The 18,333-nt window shown below is 40.2% G+C and overlaps 1 protein-coding gene across 5 annotated transcripts in view; it reads left to right on the top strand.

Annotated features, from left to right (window-relative positions):
• TEAD1 (TEA domain transcription factor 1) overlaps positions 1-18,333 on the top strand; it is a 1,209,838-nt gene that overhangs the window by 1,023,277 nt on the left and 168,228 nt on the right. For all 5 annotated transcript variants that reach the window (XM_044058987.1, XM_044058991.1, XM_044058986.1 and 2 more), the window contains one exon: positions 17,163-17,281. In XM_044058987.1, coding sequence (XP_043914922.1) covers positions 17,163-17,281 — 119 coding nt within the window. The remainder of the gene's footprint in view (positions 1-17,162; positions 17,282-18,333) is intronic.

Below are 18,333 nucleotides of genomic sequence, written 5' to 3' on the forward strand. Positions count from 1 at the left end.
ATATATATATATATATATAATTTGCTGCAGTGAGTAAATGAGTTTGAAAACACTGAAACATGTATTTTCATATATTTCAGTTGGCTGTGCCACCACATCAGTGTAGACTAGGATTTTACTAGGCTGCATTTCCTCACATCCTTCCAGATGAAAGCTTTCTAAAGAGTAATTTGTTGACTCCGCGCTCCCTATTACCTGGATAGATTTTCTGGCTAGTGAGAACACCTGCCTGAGATTCTTCAGCATTTGCTTGAGTACTGTGATTCGGATGTGTTTTTGACGCAGAAGCTGTACAAGTACACTGAATGACTGAGGGTATGGAGTGCAGACCTTGTTAGATTCCAGTTGCTGCTTACATGTTTAAATGTGATTTGAATATTTTCTCATGTACCTTTCCTATTGGACTGTCACATGTGTTACTTATACCAGTATTTTAACACAGAATGAGGTACAAAAACACTGGCTGAGGATGATCTGAATGGGGCTCGCTCTGAGGTGCAAGCCATGCTTATAAAAGTATTATCAGAAACAAAATCTAATTGAGACAAGAGTGAGCATTCCTAAGATTAGAAGCCAAACCTATGAGGTGGTTCTTTGTAAATTTTAAATTAAAATTAAAATTGAAATTAAAATTAAAATTGTGCAAGCAGTCTTTACAGCTGAGCAAACATTCTTTAAAATTAGAGTCGAAGCAGCAAGGGTCGAAGCTTGTTTCTTTTTAAGCATTTTATTCCAGCAAAACATTGAAGAACAGAAGAACACTTTCTTATTAGACAGATGAGTGCTGTTAATGTTTATCATAGCAGTACTGTCTTATAAGTGCATAATGCAAGCTTTCAGTAGAATGAAAAGTATTCTGATAGGGTAGCGAAGGATGGGGCTGATCATTGAGAAGTTGTGTTGGAGTGGTTTAAGACTTAGTTATACGGCTGGCCCTGATTGGTTTGGGAAGTGGCCAGTGGTGCTTGCGATATAGCTTAGTAATTTAAATGGGATGGTGGGAAACTAAGGGACCTGATTGGGTAATCAAAGATAAATGTGTCCAGTGAGAGGCTGGTTATTGCAGGGTTGGGGTTGACTGAAGTGTTGGGATGAGGGCAAATGTGATAGATGCGCTAAAATGTAATGATACGAGCTGTAGGCTCGGTGGTAAGTAGTGGATTGTTTAGCCATTCCCAAAATGTGCATGGAAAGAGTAGTTTAGGATAACTACTTAAAAAGCATGCAGCTTAATGTTAACAACATTAACAATGAAATAAGTGCCTGCATAGATACAGGTTTACCTCAAGTATCGCAAGTGCAAGAGTGTGGGTGGGCTGAATGTCAAAGCGTAATAAGGGGAAAGAATATAGAAAAACATAGCTAAATATAGCAAGAAGCCCTATGGATAGTAGAAAAGGAAACAACAAATGGGAGCTGATGGTGGGAGTCTGAGCTATAAAAGAAAGTGAGAGGAATCGGCCTGGTGGGAGTTTAGGGATTAACAGAGTAAATAACAGTGTGGTGGTTCCAGCTATTTGTTGTTTGTGGTCCGTCTTTTTATCGAAATTAAAAATTGAAATTAAAACTAAAACAATTGTATCAACACAGGAACAAAAAAGCAATTAAGATATGGTTAGTGGGGCAGGGGGTGAATGTTGGGACTTATCCATCTAATGAAAAGCTGGCGTAACAGAAAGCAAATATCATTAAAATTAAAATTAAAATTTACCTGGTTGTTTGGGATTTGACATAACTATCCTGTGACTATTTGTCAACAAAATAACCTTTCCAGTGGGACATTCATGATGGGCGTAAATATGATTAGCACAAATTTGATTTGAATTGAATATCCAAAGGCCAAAACCTTTTCAGACCAGCATACCTATCGGTGCAACCCCTTTAGTCAAACCAAAATGCTTGGAAGTCACTTTTTTAAAACAATAAGAAACTAATAAGATTTACTGTAGCCACATATTCACGTTTCTAACTGGAGTTGCAAAAACAGGGATAAGAAACCAGGTAAAGAATATAGTAGAACCGAATGTAATCCATACAAAAAGTTAGTGTTAAATGTGTTCTCAGCACTTTTGCCTTGGCTTCGACAGATCTGTGTAGATAAACATCATGTGAAGACATGCTACATTTGAAAACTGATGAGTGAAAAAATTAAAAATACAAATTAACGACTAAAGACTAAATGCTATGTTTGTTTGTGTCTTTTGGCTTTTCCCGGTTAGGGGTCGCCACAGCGGAACTCTGGTCCGCTAATGTTTGGTAGTGGATTTTTACGTACCGGGTTACCAGCCCTGATGCACAACCTTCAACGAAGGCACGCCCCATTCACATATGCCTCCACACAGAAGATGCTCTAGCTGAGAATCGAACGGGACAACGTCTTACTGTGAGGCGACAACACTACCGCAGCACCACGACCGCAGTCTGACTAAATGCTATAAGAATTATATTATAGTGATAGGAACAATGTAGATAAAAATAAGGTAAAGTAGATCTCATTAGATCAGAATAAATCAGATGTGTGAGTATAGTCAAAGGAACCTGACCCATTGATTTTCAGTGGAGGTGCTGGAAAAAGTTTCTAAAGAGTTTCCAGAAGTCGTTCAGTAGTATGCCTGGTGGTAAAGTAAGTTTCTAAAGAGTTTCCAGAAGTCGTTCAGTAGTATGCCTGGTGGTAAAGTTTCCGAAGGTTTAGTACATTGTTGGTGGAAACCTGTGCGTTCAAGCCCAGTGGTATGTATGATTGGTTTGCCATTCCAATTCTTTTTTTTCAAAGTAGTTGTGCGGTCCTTGAAGCTCTTTCTTCTGCAGGTGATCTATTATGTGGTGTTTTAACACAGATAACAGTGAATCACTATATTGGATGCACACGTGCTACTGCATACATAAAAACTGGGATGGTCTGAGTTATAAGTGGATCCAGAGTTTCAAAATTGCTTAACTTCTGTGGACATTTGTGAGAAAGCCTGCTGAAGTTTACTGCACCTGAAAGAAAGCTGACGATCAACAGCATGAAGGAGCTGCAGCTTTGAGGTTTTATTAACACTTTTATTAATTAATCACTTTTAAGACATATGTAAACATACATTTATATAAGAGACCAAACTATGTTAACAGGTTGCAAACATATATCATACATATTTTATATACCGTTATCAATTCAGCATTACATAAATCAATTCCTGCCTTCCCTAAAACCTCACTTCTCCTCCAGAACATTGTTCTGCATGCATTTTTCCCACAATTTCCATTTTTTCTATGTAATTTCCTCCAATCCTTTCCTAAAGATTCCTCATCAGTTCTTATCTCTATTACAATGTTCATTGCTTCAAATGCAGTTGGTTTAGACATTAATTTCCATTTTCTAGTAATTGCTTTTTTGGCAGTCACCAAAATTTAACTTTGCTGTACTCTTATATCAATCCCTGATAAGGAAGGCAGTCTGTCCTGCAGTCCAAATGCCTTCCTGGCCTCTTCCCACTCTGTTACCTTTCTCTCTCTCTCTCTCTAGTTATTTGCTCCCACTGCCTTGGTTTCTTTGCCAATTTTCTTAGCAAATTCCAGCCTCCTTTTGCCTATTCTCTGTACCCCGAATTGCAGTAATCCCTATTGGCAGAATCTCCTTTCTCCGTTGTTGTGTTGGCTTATTTCTTAGAATACTTTCTGCTATTTTATAAAGGTAATATCTTGTTTTTTAATTTCTCCATATCTTTTGGGTTTCTAATACCATGACGAGAATGGGCCCCATTCCTAAGTCAAAGTGCGATTAAAGTTCATGAAATTAATATTGTTTCAGTCTTTGATGTCAGCCAGAAGTGCTCTTCACAGCACCCGCAATGTGCCCAGTAATGACTCCTCCTGCAGTTCATATGAAGTTGCATTGATTGGTAACATATCTAAATATGATTGTATATTCTTTTTTATAAGACCTGTTGTTCCTACTATTACTGGGACTGTCTTGGTATCTTTCTTCCACATTGCTCTCATTTCTGCCTGCACATCCTGGTATTCTATGACTTTGTGTCTCTATACGCAAAACACTGTAGTCACTGGGTGTGGCAATTTCAATGATCAATGCTACTCTTGTCTTCTTTTCTTGGACCACTGTATCCGGTTTTCTAGCATCTATCTTTTGAACTGTTGGTAATGGGTGATTCTGTATGGCTACTGCTGTTCTCCTTGAGGATCTGCATCCAAAAACCAACTCTCTCTCCATATTTCTTGAATTCACTCCTGCTTCTTCATGATCTCTTTCCACTTTGAATTATATCTTTCTGCTTGTGTTACAAGGGTGCTGAAAAGCCCGACCAAGAAGGGAATGATATGGAGCCATGAAACTTACAAGTTATTCAACATATTCTCCTCAAAGTTCAGCACACTTGACACACCATGTGTGAAGTTTCTGTAACCCTGCCAAAAAAGTCTGAAGTATGGTCACTGAAGTAGTGCTCTGCTGCTGCAATCATCTCACTGAGGTAGTGCTCTGCTGCTGCAGTCATCTCACTGAAGTAGTGCTCTTCTGCTGCAGTCATCTCACTGAAGTAGTGCTCTGCTGCTGCAGTCATCTCACTGAAGTAGTGCTCTGCTGCTGCAGTCATCTCACTGAAGTAGTGCTCTGCAGCTGCAGTCATCTCACTGAAGTAGTGCTCTGCAGCTGCAGTCATCTCACTGAAGTAGTGCTCTGCAGCTGCAGTCATCTCACTGAAGTAGTGCTGTGCTGCTGCAGTCATCTCACTGAAGTAGTGCTGTGCTGCTGCAGTCATCTCACTGAAGTAGTGCTGTGCTGCTGCAGTCATCTCACTGAAGTAGTGCTGTGCTGCTGCAGTCATCTCACTGAAGTAGTGCTGTGCTGCTGCAGTCATCTCACTGAAGTAGTGCTGTGCTGCTGCAGTCATCTCACTGAAGTAGTGCTGTGCTGCTGCAGTCATCTCACTGAAGTAGTGCTGTGCTGCTGCAGTCATCTCACTGAAGTAGTGCTGTGCTGCTGCAATCGTCTCACTGAAGTACTACTGTGCTGCTGCAATCATCTCACTGAAGTAGTGCTCTGCTGCTGCAATCACATCCGAATTACTCAAAGTGCTGCCCTTTCAAACACTTTTTCAGGTTTCAAAACAGGAAATAGTCAGAGGGAGCAAGATTTGGTGAGTAGGGTGGATGGGTCTATGCACTGAAACCCTCGTTTCATCAAAACCTCCATCGTTTTGCCAGCCTTGTGAACAGGTGCATTGTCTTGCAGAAAGAGAGACCTTCTTTCTCAAGCTTCCCCTCCTTTTTCTTTCAGTGCCTCCTTTAATTTATCACAGCAAGTTACAGTAGTATTCGGCATTAACTGTTTGGCACCTTGGGAAATAGTCATTACAACACTTTCCTGATCCCAAAACACTGTGGCCATGACCTTTCCTGCTGACTTTTGGGTCTTGAACATCTTTGGCCTTGGTGAACCTGTTGTTTTGTCTCAGGATCATAGTGGTGTAACCATGTTTCCTCAACAGTAACTAGTCGCTCCAAAAAGTTGGCACCAGCTCTTAGAAAATGCCACAAAATCAACTTGGAAGTGTCTACTCGACTTCAGCATTCAAACATTTGATCGCCCACTTGGCTGACAGCTTCTGCATACTCAGCTGCTCATGGATTATAAACCCAACACGTTCCCTGGATATCTGTAATGTCTCAGTAATTGTTTTAGCTGATATTCGGCAATCTGCCAAAAATCGGTTGGGGACATGATCAACAATCTCAGGAGTTGACACTCTTTCAAACCTCCCATACCTTATTGCATCTTCGCTTTTGAAATCTCCATGCTTAAAGTTTGCACACTACTTCACAGTTGAGTAAGAAGGGCAGTTGTCACTCAATGTTTGCATCATTCATACATGGATTTCCTTTGGAGTTTTCTTCTGTAAGAATAGGAACTTCATGATGGCTTGGAATTCCATACTTGAAAATTACACACTTTTCGTTTATGTGGTTCAATCAGTGATCCGAAATAATGTTAAAACATAGCGTTGCAGTTCTGTAAATTGGCACTTTACAAAATGAAATAACCCTCTTTTCAGCTACCAGAGGCAAAATAATGCTCAGATTTAAGAAAGTTGGTCGGGCTTAGAACTTTTCAGCACCCCTCATATGTATATGAGCCTCAACTGTGTAGCTCTCCAATATCCTTTCAAATCAGGTAATATGAAACCACCTTGTTTTATACGAAGGATCAACTAGTCTCAATTGACTCTTTCCCTCTTCTCTTCACAGATAAAATCCTTAAACTCTTTAGTAATTACTGACCACAACTGGTTGATAAAAATATGCCTGACCCATGTATAAAACTAAATGGACCAAAAGCATTTCACTGCCTTTATTTATTTTTTATTTATTTAACATTTGTTTACCGGGGTAGACTGACTTGGTCTGCAGAACCCATTTTCAGCCAGAGGCCCAGTACAATACAAATACAGTAAAATCCCATATAATACAAGTCACATTAGAAATACTATACAAAATAAGTTGAAAGAACAAGCTGTGTTACAAGATGTTACAATATATACTACATATCTAGATGGTTCTATAGAGTTAAAAACATTACAGACAGTAATAGTCACTCCCACTATGCATGTAGTGTCCAAAAAATAGTACATAGGTAGAGCAATGTGTGACACTGACTGCTATAGTACATGATTCAATAAATAAATAAATATAATGTTAGTTTCCATTAGGAAAATAACAGCCAGAAAGTTAGTGATGCAGAAAGGTGAGAGAGTTGAAAAGAATAGAAGCATACAGCCTGAGCAGTAGCTTAAAGATATGGTATAGAAACAGAGAAGACGTTAGAAGAGCCTTAGGATCTTGAAATCTGTGAAGGATTGAAGTGTGATAGAAGAGGAAGACCTGAGCATTAGGCAGGCTTTATGCAGGAGCAGAGACATATATTTTTGAGAGGATTTTTTAAAGAGGCTTTGAAATGGGTTAGGCCAGGCATAGACCTAGTAGCTAGAGGTAGTGAATTCCAAAGTATAGAGACAGAGTATGAATACAGCGAGTGACCCGGTTTTCTTGTGGGTTTTGAGTTACCCAAGAGATTTTTGTCTTCTGATTATAGCGATCAATTTGGTGTGTAAGGTGTGACTAGATTGCCTAGTGCAGGGCAAGCAGTAGGCTTGAAAATAAGGTTATACAAGGTGGATAGCTGAATACAGGCAAGTTGATTGAGGAGTTCAAGCCAGTTTAATTCTAGGAGTGGTTTACAGTGGTGTGTGTGCTATGTAGTTTGTGGCAAACTTTGCAACTTTGTTGTAGCACTGTTCCATCTTGTTTATGGTAGAAATTTGTAAGTTAGGATATGGGGCACCATAAAGAAGGGAGGGAAGTAAAATTGTTTTTGTAGTGGTAGTTTTGGTTGCTGCAGTAAAGAAATTTTGTTTCTATACGAGTCCCAGTTTTTGAAGAGTTTTCTTTATATTTTGCTATATATGAGGGTCAAAAGAAAATTTATTGTCAATGATAACTCCTAGAAGTTTGGTTTCCCGCACTGTTTCTATGACAGTGATGTCAGATGCAAGGATGTTAAAATGATCAGTGACAGGGGAGGTGTTCTTGGGATGAGAGAGTACTAGTTTTGTCTTCTTTGGATTAAGAAAGAGTTGGGCATTTCTTAGCCAGGATTTGACTGCAGTAAAGGATTGTTGAGTATTTGAAAGTAGTTCTAGTAGTGATTGAGCAGTACAGATTATGGTGGAATCATCGGGTCTTCTTTAGATTGATGAAAAGTCAAAATGTCGAATGCTCACATGAACGTAAATGCAGGAACTCACTGTTTATTTTTTTGGATCGCAGTACAGTGAGAATCAGAATATTTGCCCTTTCCTCACCGTAGAGTGAGCTCGGAGTTGGAATATATATTTAGCAGGGGGTGTGGGAGGCGAATAGCGATTTTGAATTTCTGCATTTACACTCATGTGAGCGTTCGACATTTAGATTTTTTGTCTATATAATATAGACCGGAATCATCAGCATATTGAATGAGGGTCCCAGGGTGAGAGACAGTGTGAAGGTTGTTTGTGAAAATGTAGAAGAATAGGGGTCCTAGGATGGAGCCTTGTGGGACTCTAGTAGGGTGGTGGAGAAAGGGTTGAGAGTTCATTGGACCATTTCACTGCTCGTTTAGTGTGTTATGTGAGAAGCCTAAGCTAGACAGTGTGTTTAATAGTAAGGGGTGAGACACTGTGTCAAAGGCCTTGGAGAGATCAAGGAATACTGAGGCTGTATAGCATCCTGCATCTCTGGCCTTGTTTACGGTGCCTGTAAAAAATAATAGGGTTGTAGCTGTGCTGAGGCTAGGTTGGAAGCCATGTTGGGTTTTGGATAAAAGATTGATGTCCTTCAAGGATGCATCTGCAGTCCTTACAAATGGGTTGTCCTGTCGTCAGGCAGCCCTTCGGTCGGCTAGATTCCAAAGTCTGGGTCTGGCCTTGGCTGATGTCGCACTTCACCCGACGTCATAGCTGCAGTTATTCGGGTATAAAGGTATCAGCCGACGCCATCTTCCTCAGTCTTTCTTGCCGCGTGGCGCCCGAAGCAGAAGCTGTTCGCAAGTGCCGGTCGGTCAGAACCAGAGATTACTACTACCGAAGACTTCAAAAAAGCTAAGTACCCCGTTGGGGACTCTTTCTTGCCTCAGCCGATGTAAGAAAAAGTGAATAACTGTTTAACTTGTGGGAAACAAATACCTCATAAAGATTTCCACTCTTACTGCTTACCTTGTCTAGGCCCAGACCACGACGTAGCAGCTTGTCTAGCCTGTGCTTCTTTCAACCGGCGGACGCTTAGACGCCAGTCGGAATTTGCTGAGCAGTTTTTCGGCTCCGATTTTGCTTACATTATGCTGTCGGATCCTCCGACTACGCAAATATCGAAAAAACGCAAGGAAAAGGACCGACACTCGTGGTCCGCGGTTTCGGCCGAAACCACGGTTAAGCCAACCGTGAGTGTCTCGGTTTCGGCTGAAACCGAGTCCACGGTTCTTCCTTCGGCCGAAAGCGTTCCTCCTACCGAGGCCTCATCCAGCATGGTGGAATCTGCTTCTGAAATACCACCCGCTCTTGCAGGTTCACAGGATTTATCTGATACTATCCCTTTGGATATTTCTACTCCTGCACGTGGAGCTGCTAGGCCACCTGCATCCATGTCGATTAAGGCCTTTGCCAGGGCTAAAGCAGCAAAATCTACCAAAACTGTGCCTGCTAAGACCCCCTCTCACAGGCCTAGCTCTAGTTCACGAATGCTTAGTCTTGCACAGGATCTCATTTCTTTGATCCGGGGATCCCAACCTCACCCAGACAGGGCCTCTCACCCACCTCCAGAGAAGAGGCCTAGAGCAGAGCCCCCTGAGACAGTTTCTACAGATGACTCCTCTGATGAATCAGATAATTCTAACCCTCCAGAGGGCCCTTTTTCTCCTTATGAGGACTCTGATGCAGAAGAGTCCATTCCTTTTGCCTCTCCGCCTGAGCAATTTTCCTTTGGGGAAACCTTGCATGCTATGAGGCTGATGGATACACCTCTCGAGAATTTTGGATATGGGTGACAAGATGGATATAGAATGGAAATTGGATAGATCAAAAGAGTTGCCTCCTTTGTGGATGGGGATGATGTGAGATTGTTTCCATATGGTAGGTACCTCTGATTCAGATAAAGACCTGTTTATAATAATACTGATTGGGTAGGCGATTGAATTAGCAGCCAGTCTGAGGTAGTGTGGTAGAAGATTATCAGCTGAGGTAGAGCAGGTTTTAGTTTGTGTAGCAGTTTTTTAATGGTGTCAGTAGGTATGGGCTGAAGTGAGAATAGGTTGAAGGGGGTCCAGCATTAGGAGTGTTAGTAGGTCTGATATTGAATTTATGAAGTGTTTGTTAAAGTTTTCGGCTGTTTGTGATGGAGGGCTGTCAGGTGATAGGGTATGGTTTCTATTTGTTCCAGGGTTAATTAGAGAAAGTATGGAGTGCCAAAGTTAGTGGGGTTGATTTTATGTTGGAGATGAAGCTGGGAATAATATGACTTCTTACTCTGTTGATTAGTTTTGTGACTTTGTTAGTTAGTGTTTTGAAGTTAACATGATTTTGTTAATTTTTGTTCTGTTTCCAGGTTATCTAGGTTTGGTCCCTTTGCTTCATCAGGTGTTTACATTCCTCAGAGAGCCATGGAGCAGAGTTTTGTTTTGATTCTTTTCATATGAATGGGAGCTAGAGTATTAAGTATGTGAAGGAAGGTATTATTAAAGTGTAGTACATCATCATTAAGGGATAGTTGTTTAAGGGGTGTCCAGTCTATTTCATGTAGGAGATTGTTGAATTTATGCCGACAAAAATTAGTTGAGTTCCTAACTGATTTTACAGTGATTTTTATCTTGCTATCTGTATCCATAAACAAGACCTTCCATCAGGGTTGACAGATTTCCGACTGGCCAGGTAGGGACTAAAAAAAAAAAAAGTCTTTCACTTACATTAAACAGAAGTAGCTCTGTGTTTATTTTTTATTTGATTGGCCCGGGCCAATCAAAAATAAACAAACACAGACCTACTTCTGGGCAGCCTCTGCTTTTTTTTTTTTTTTTTTTTTTTTGATTGGCCCGTATACCGGCATACGGGCCAATCAAAAATCGCTAAACACGGAGCTTCTTGTGTTTAATGCGGAAGTTCCGCATTACACAGAAAGAGCTATGTTTTGCGATGTTTTGATTGGCCCGTATACCGGTATACGGGCCAATCTAAAATCGCTAAACACGGAGCTACTTCTGTTTAATGTGGAACTGTGATGTTCTGCATTAAACAGAAGTAGCTCTGTTTTGCGATCTTTTGATTGGCCCATATACCGGCATACGGGCCAATCAAAAATCGCTAAACATGGAGCTTCGTTTAATGCGGAACTTCTGCATTAAACACAAGAAGCTCCCTGTTTAGCGATTTTTGATTGGCCTGTATGCCATACGGGCCAATCAAAAAAAAAAAAAAAAAGGCAGGGGCTGCCCAGGATTTAAACCGGCAGGACGGGACTCTGGATCAGGCTGCTGATCTCAGGACAGTCCTGCCCAAACAGGGACGTCTGGCAACCCTGCCTTCCATCCTCTCAGTTTTTGTATTTTTTTTTAGTCTCTTCCCACATATCCTTAGCTACCATAACAGAATACTTTTTAATCCATACTCCTAAATTCCTGAATACTTTATTTTATCATGTCCTCATATACAGTTTTGAGAGCAATTTGGGAGAAAATTCTGATGGAAAATGAGTTTTTCCTAGTAGCTGTAACGTTATCCGTTTCCTGTTAATTTCCAAATCTGACTGTTTATTTATTGGTTTATGTTCAGTGATAAAGAAGTCCCATCAGAGTGGAGCCCATTTTCCCTGGAGGCTAAGGGAGAAAGTTCCACTTATACAAAAAAATCATCTTTTTACAGGTTTTTTTTTTTCCTGGATCTAAAATAGATGTGCAAATCGTCTGACATTGCATTCTTCCATTCTCACTATTTTAGTATTGAAAATCTTCATCCATCCAGCATACAAAAGCTTGGGTACTTTCCCCTAATGCTGTATAACTTCAGCCCAACGAAGGTAGTGGTACATAAAGAACGTAGGGACGCAAAATATCTCAGAGCTTTTTTTATCAGCCAAGACCTGAACTCACTCACTCTTTCCAGCATTGGTTTATCAGCCATTTGATATATGTGCCTCTTTCTTTCCATTGGTTGGATAAGTATTCCCGTTGGGGACCCTCCTCTTTCTTTTTTTTTTGTATTTTCTTAAGTTTTCTACATGTCATCAAAGATACAAACCAAAGGTTTACTGCTACTGGAGTTTGACTTTATTGTCCTGAATGTACCATTAATGACTTAAAGTAAAATGTCATGGGCATTCAGAAATCATGCAACTGAAACTCTGTACGTCCTTAAAGGGTAATTTGAATATATCCTATGGGAGGTTGAAGGTGTTACACAGTGAAAACTGCAGCTTGCCTTGGTCTTTCTTACAGTTTTTACTACATTTATTTTTATTTAATTTATTTATAGATATTTGTTAACCGGGTTAGTCTAGCTGAGCCAGGGGCCCATTTTCAGTGGAGACCTGAGGAGAAAAGTTCCAGAAAAATTATAAGTTATTACAAAAGTTAAAAAAAGAAATTACATATAATTACAATAGTTGAAAAAATTGGCAGACAACATAGTAGACAATAGTAAGCAATTGAGAGGTCAAAAATATTGCACATGGGTAAATTCAAATAGTGTAAGCAACTAAACAAAGAGCAATTGGTACATAAAGAACAGACAGGAATTATATGAGAGTCAGTTGCAATGCAAAGAAGTTACGTTGAAAAGAGGGTAGCTAAGGTCAAGTGGAGGTTTGACATGGGCAGGACCATGCCTTTTGTAGAAAAAGTTTAAGTTCTTTTTTACACAGGTACTTTTGGTGAATGCTTCTTATGTTATGGGGGAGTGAGTTCCAAGCATGGGCTACAGAATATTTGTAACGGGACTTAACAGTATTTTTATTCGGTTTGTAAATATCAAGGAGGTGTTTGCTGGTAGTACGGTGATGATGGGTTTATAGTAGGAGACTAGATTAGAGATGGAGGGGCAGGAAGAGGGGTCATTCATAAGAGTGTGTAATATGCATTTGGGGAAGAAGTAGTTGATTAGAGAATTTTGGCCATTGCAGTTTTTTTAAGGGCGAGACAGTGGTGAGATTTGTATCGTAGGTTAAAGGCAAATCTGGCTATTTTGTTATATATGTTTGCTGTAGTTTCGTGATAAGGGATATTTAAACATTAGTAAGGACAGGAGCAGCATAAAGAATAAAGGGTAGAAGGAGGGACTGAGCTAGGGAGGGTTTAGAGGAAGGTGTCAGAATTTGTGATTGTGATAGAGAAAGCCAAGTTTGTGGAGGTTCTTTTTTTTTTTTTTTTTTTTTACATTGCTGGATATGAATATCGAATTTTAATTCATCAATAATTACACCAAGTAGTTTGGTATGGGGTTCAGGTTTGATAATGGTGGTGTTGAGAGAGGTGATAGAGAAAGAGGGTTTGTGCTGTGCGCGTGATTTAGGGAAGAAGAGAGGGAGCTTGTTTTCTGATTCAATATTAGTTGGTTGTCAGAGAGCCAGGTTTCGACAGCGGAGAAGGTTTGTTGAGTAAGCGCTAGAAGTTCAGGGATGCTGTGGGTAGTGGAGATGAGTGGAGTCGTCTACTTATTATAGAAGTGTAGAGAGGTTAGTAGCAGTGTGAAGTTTATTAGCGAATATGTTAAACAGAAGGGGGCCCAGAATGAAGCCTTGGGGAATGCCACTATTTACAGGGAGGAATGGAGAGTGGACAGTTTGCCATCAGAGGGATTGTTGCCTTCCTGAGAGGTAACTAGAGACCCAGTTGATGGAAGAGGTAGAGAGATTAAGATTGTAAAGTTTAGTTAGAAGTTTAGAATGAGAGAGAGTATCAAAGCCCTTAGAAAGATCGAGAAATAGACAGGAGATGAGGAAGTTGTCACGGGCTTCAGCTATTGTTTGTGTGAAAGAGAGTAATGCAGTGGCAGTGCTATGGTGGGGTCTGAGGCCATGTTTGGTAGGGATAATGAGGTTGTTGTCGAGAATGTGTTTGACTATGGATGCACTTTTCTAAGATTTTTAGATAGGGGGACAGGATAGTAATAGGTCTAAAGTTAGAGGGATCAGTAGAATTTCCACCTTTATGGATAGGGATTGTATAAAAGGATTTCCATAAGTCTTGGACTAGGGCTTCAGAAATGAAATGATTGATAAGAATAGTGACAGGGTAGGCAATGGATTATGCAGCTGTTTTTAGGAAATTGGTGGGTAGTCTGTTGGCAGAGGGGGAGCAAGGCTTGAGTTTATTTAGGAGAGATTTAATAGTGGTGATGGCATGTCATTAAATATAGAGAAATGTGATTGTGAGAGGTAGATTCCTCACAGAGATCACCATATTAAATGTTTGTTTTGTCTGGGTGCTGAGTACGATTATAAGGATTGATGTATCTGTCAGGCATTTGTGTCTAAGACTTAGTGTAGTCCTCTAGCTTTGAAAATTTATCTTGAAAACCTGAAGCTTAAAGCCTTTGGTCAGGGTAAGATGGTGTCTAAGTCTTTGATGGCCGATGTTTATTTGACACTGAAGAAGTCAAAGAAGCTTAAATTGGAGAAATCTGGTGTTGAGTCTGACCTGAACATCTCCGTTGGGTCTGTTGATGCCACTGACCATATTGTTTCTCCTCTTTCTGCTGTTCCAGCTATTGTAAACCCCATTGGATGCTAATGTAGCACAGCTGTCCCACACATCTGTCACATCAACCAGCCATTCCCTTTGGCTGAGAACATGAAACCATGCTTATTGTATCTGAGGGATCGGATTGTATACTTAAAATCTGAGGTGGAAAGGAAAGGGTCCAGGAGCCACTAGAGAATTTATTTATTTTATTTATTTTACATTTGTTAACCGGGAGAGTCCGACTGGATACATGTCCATTTTCAGCGGAGGCCCGGGGAGAAAAGCTCCAAGTACATAACAGACATATGAACATTGTTAATGCAAAAAAAGGAAGATAGTTGAGTTCTAAATACAATATAAAGATACATGTGGGTAGTCTGTTGGCAGAGGGGGAGCAAGGCTTGAGTTTATTTAGGAGAGATTTAATAGTGGTGATGGCATTAAGAATGGTCCTATCTAGTGTATAGTGCTTTATAAACATAGGCACAGAGGACCAAGTTTGTGCTTCTAGAATCCAACCCTTTCCAAAAAGCGATAGATTAAGCCAAGGCCCTAGTAGAATGAACTTTGACCCTGCCTAGGATAGTTTTGTGTTGAGGAGAATAACAAAAGGTAATAGCCTGAGACAACTGTTTGGAAATAGTCTGTTTTGCCACAGGTTGCCCTTTCTTCTCATCTTCAGAAGAAATGAGCAACTGATCAGAAGTTCTGAAGAATTTTGTTATGTCAAGATATTACTTGAGTTGTCTGTGGACATCCAGAAATTAAGTATCCTTTCTCTTCTCACTCAGAATATTATGGGGCAGTATTAAAAATCACTTGGCACTTCTGTGAAGCAATAAGTACAGCAAGTTGGTGTTTTATTTTTGCTTAATTTCAGAGACTGTGACTAGATTTGCAGCAAACTTGTGATGAGCTGCATGCATTAATTTGTGGAAAAGCATACGTTTCAGAAGCCTATCTGGTCATTTTGGTTGCAGTCAGTGAAACTCTGTGAAAATAAAGAACACTGTTTCATATTATGTAGCACTTTGCAGAACTAATGACCATTTCTGAATACCCTCATTATTTAGTTCATAGGAGGTTACTAGGCTAATGGCTGTAGGCTCGTAAGCCTATCCGTATAAAGCCCTTGTTCCCTAGATGACCACTGATTAGCACTGACTGCCCATGTCCATGAGGGAGATAGATGCCACCTCCAGGGTGAATATATAGTCCAGTTGTAAGGGTTGTGCTTAAATAAGGTCATTGAAGAGCTCTGCTTCATGTGAAGTGGGAGATTACTCAAGAGGAGTGGCAATCTCTGGGAGACATACCTGTCTCTCCAACATGGTGTGTTTATGTCACAAGCTAGGTAGAGATCCCTGGAGTGAGTGAGTGACTCTTGTCCCATTTGATTTGCAGGTATACAGCATTTCCATTAGGGCAATTTCAGAGATCGCTCTGTAGCCCAGGCACAGGTCGGCTCTCAGCAGCCTTTACAATATAGAGTACAGAGAGAGGGCCTACAGTCTTTCCATGTAGGTCATGTTTTGGAGGCCCTCAATTTTCTTAGTTAGAAACCTCTGTTATTTCTCCAGTTGCAGTTGTCTGGTGAGTTACATACAAAAGGGAGCATTGTACTCAATTAGTGGTCAGTTGAGTGTAGAGGAGTTATGATATCCTTAGCCTTGGATGCAATACCCTTATTTATGCGCAACGTAGCAGGCTATCCCTGTCATTATGAACACATGATGATTAAAGTTTAAATTGAGGTCAACCTGTGTTCCCAAGTCTCTCACCACTGTGTTTGAGCTTGGGGGGGTGCTGTCTATGATGTAATCTGCAGGAGCCACGTCTTTAGCAAAGGGGATAATGACACACTTTTTTGCATTTAGTTTTAGACCGTGACTCTGGCACCAATCATTAGTCTGTGTTAGCTCCTTTTGTAGTATGTTAACATCATTGGGGACTCAGTGATTGCACCTAGTTCACAGTCATCTGCAAACCTGGTAAGCCACAGGCTGTCTACTTGCACCTGGACATCTGAGAACAAGATTCCAAATAGTAGAGGGCCTAGCACAGATCCCTGTGGTACACCACTGATAACTGGCCTACTGGTGGAGGTGGAATTCCAAACTTTGACAGTATGCTTTCTGTCAATGAACCAGTTTTCTACCCATGTAGTGACATATGGGTTAATCCCCAGCTGGGAGAGTTTCTCATTGATACCCGAGTGGGGGATTGTGTTGAAGGCCTTGGCTTTGACATTCTCAAAGAAGTCCACCAGGTTTAATAAGCAAGACTTTGCCCTTAAAGAAGCCAAAGTAGGTCATGTCAAAAGTTTGGCAGTCTGTGTCCTCATTGATAAGGTCCATGATGATTCTTTCCATAGTCTTCCAAATAAGGCTGGTTAGGCTTATTTGGAAGACTTATAATTCCCAGGGTCAGTTAAGGGGACCCCTTTTCTGTTTTGCTTTTGCTTAATTTCAAAGACTGTGACTGGATTTGCACAAAAAAAAAAAATTGTGTTTCGGATATCGGTTTGTCCCCTTGGCTACATTCCATAAAACTATATGTACTTAGTTGTACTGAAAAGGATTTGCCAAATGTAATGCTGCAGTTAGTACTCTGTATTCGTTTTGCAGTTTTCACAGTATTCATGTCGAGTATGGTACAAAAGTCTTCCAAGAATATGTATGCTGAAAATTTTTTTTGTTTAGTGAAACTATTTTAGTGAAAATATTTTTTTTACTGAGTATGTTTTCATCTGTAATTATATGTCTGTTAAGAAACAAGAGTCATCATACCCATTTTCTGTATGCAGATCACAGCACTGTGAATGATTGTGTGCTGCATGTTTCACCAGTTGCTTATGCATTAAAAGTTAATCAAACATGAGAATAAGTGTGTTTTGTACTTTCAGGTTACGAGCCTGCTCCAGCACCTTCAATGCCTGCATGGCAGGGTCGATCCATTGGAACAACCAAGATAAGATTAGTTGAGTTCTCGGCTTTCATTGAACAGCAGAAAGATCCCGATTCAGTAAGTTTGACATGCATTGTACTTGGTATTGTTTCTGCTTATAAACCAATTAATTCATCAATAGCCAGTCTTGAATTTAGTTTTCTCATTAAGTCACTGCAAGGCCTATTAATCCTTACTCCAGTGATATGGCAGCAAGGGGCTGATTTTAATACTTTCTCATGTGCTGTGGAACAGTCTCAAGCATTAGGTGGAATGTATGCAAAAAACAGATCACTGAATGTTGTTTCGTAGACCTGGCTTTTGACTGAGACTGCATTTGACAAGCTGGTCTGCATAAAACATCTGATACGTTCCATTATTATGTTTGTTTTACATTTGATTATGTTTGTTTTTCTATGGCATGTAGATCAATTGGCTTAATGAGGCACAAGAACAAGAAACCTCTGCATATCCTTTATTAGCCCCTTTGTGATGCAGATAAAAAATTTTTTATGCAGGGATGCATCCATTATATATTATTTGAACATGCTTCTCTCAGATGCCCACAAATTGGCATTCAGGAAATCCACAAAAAGTCCTTATTCGTGAAATTGTTAACTGGAACATTAGAATGCATCCATATAAACTAGAACAGCCGTTTTAATGTTATGTGAAATTTATTTTATTTCTTTACATTAGTGAGTATAAACTTGCAGTCTTGACTGTACTGATTGGTTTCCAGCATGACATTGATTTCATTTGCTGTTTGTGTCATACTTATTATAGCTAACCCCATCTCCACCTTTGTAAGCATAAAATTCTCTACTATTCTTAATTATGCATATGTGCCATTGTATTGCCAATCACATTAGGCAGTTGAGTGTTTTTAAAATGTAATTTCTTCGTTTGTCATAAAAACAGAGAAAATATTCTTCATGTGATACACTTTTAGTGTGGCCTGCGTACAGACTAGACTCATAAACTTCGATACCGTAAGATGTTCGTCGTGTTACACTGCTGCAGTCATCACACATGAGTTATCTGCCGTCAGGCAGTCCTGCAGTCGGCCCGAGTTCCAAAGTCTTGGTCCGGCGTCTGTTGCTGTTGCTTCTTCCCTGACGTCAATGCAG

Source organism: Protopterus annectens, chromosome 17.part0 (assembly GCF_019279795.1).
Source record: "Protopterus annectens isolate FY-2018-M chromosome 17.part0, PAN1.0, whole genome shotgun sequence".
In the NCBI taxonomy this organism is placed as follows: Eukaryota; Metazoa; Chordata; order Ceratodontiformes; family Protopteridae; genus Protopterus; species Protopterus annectens.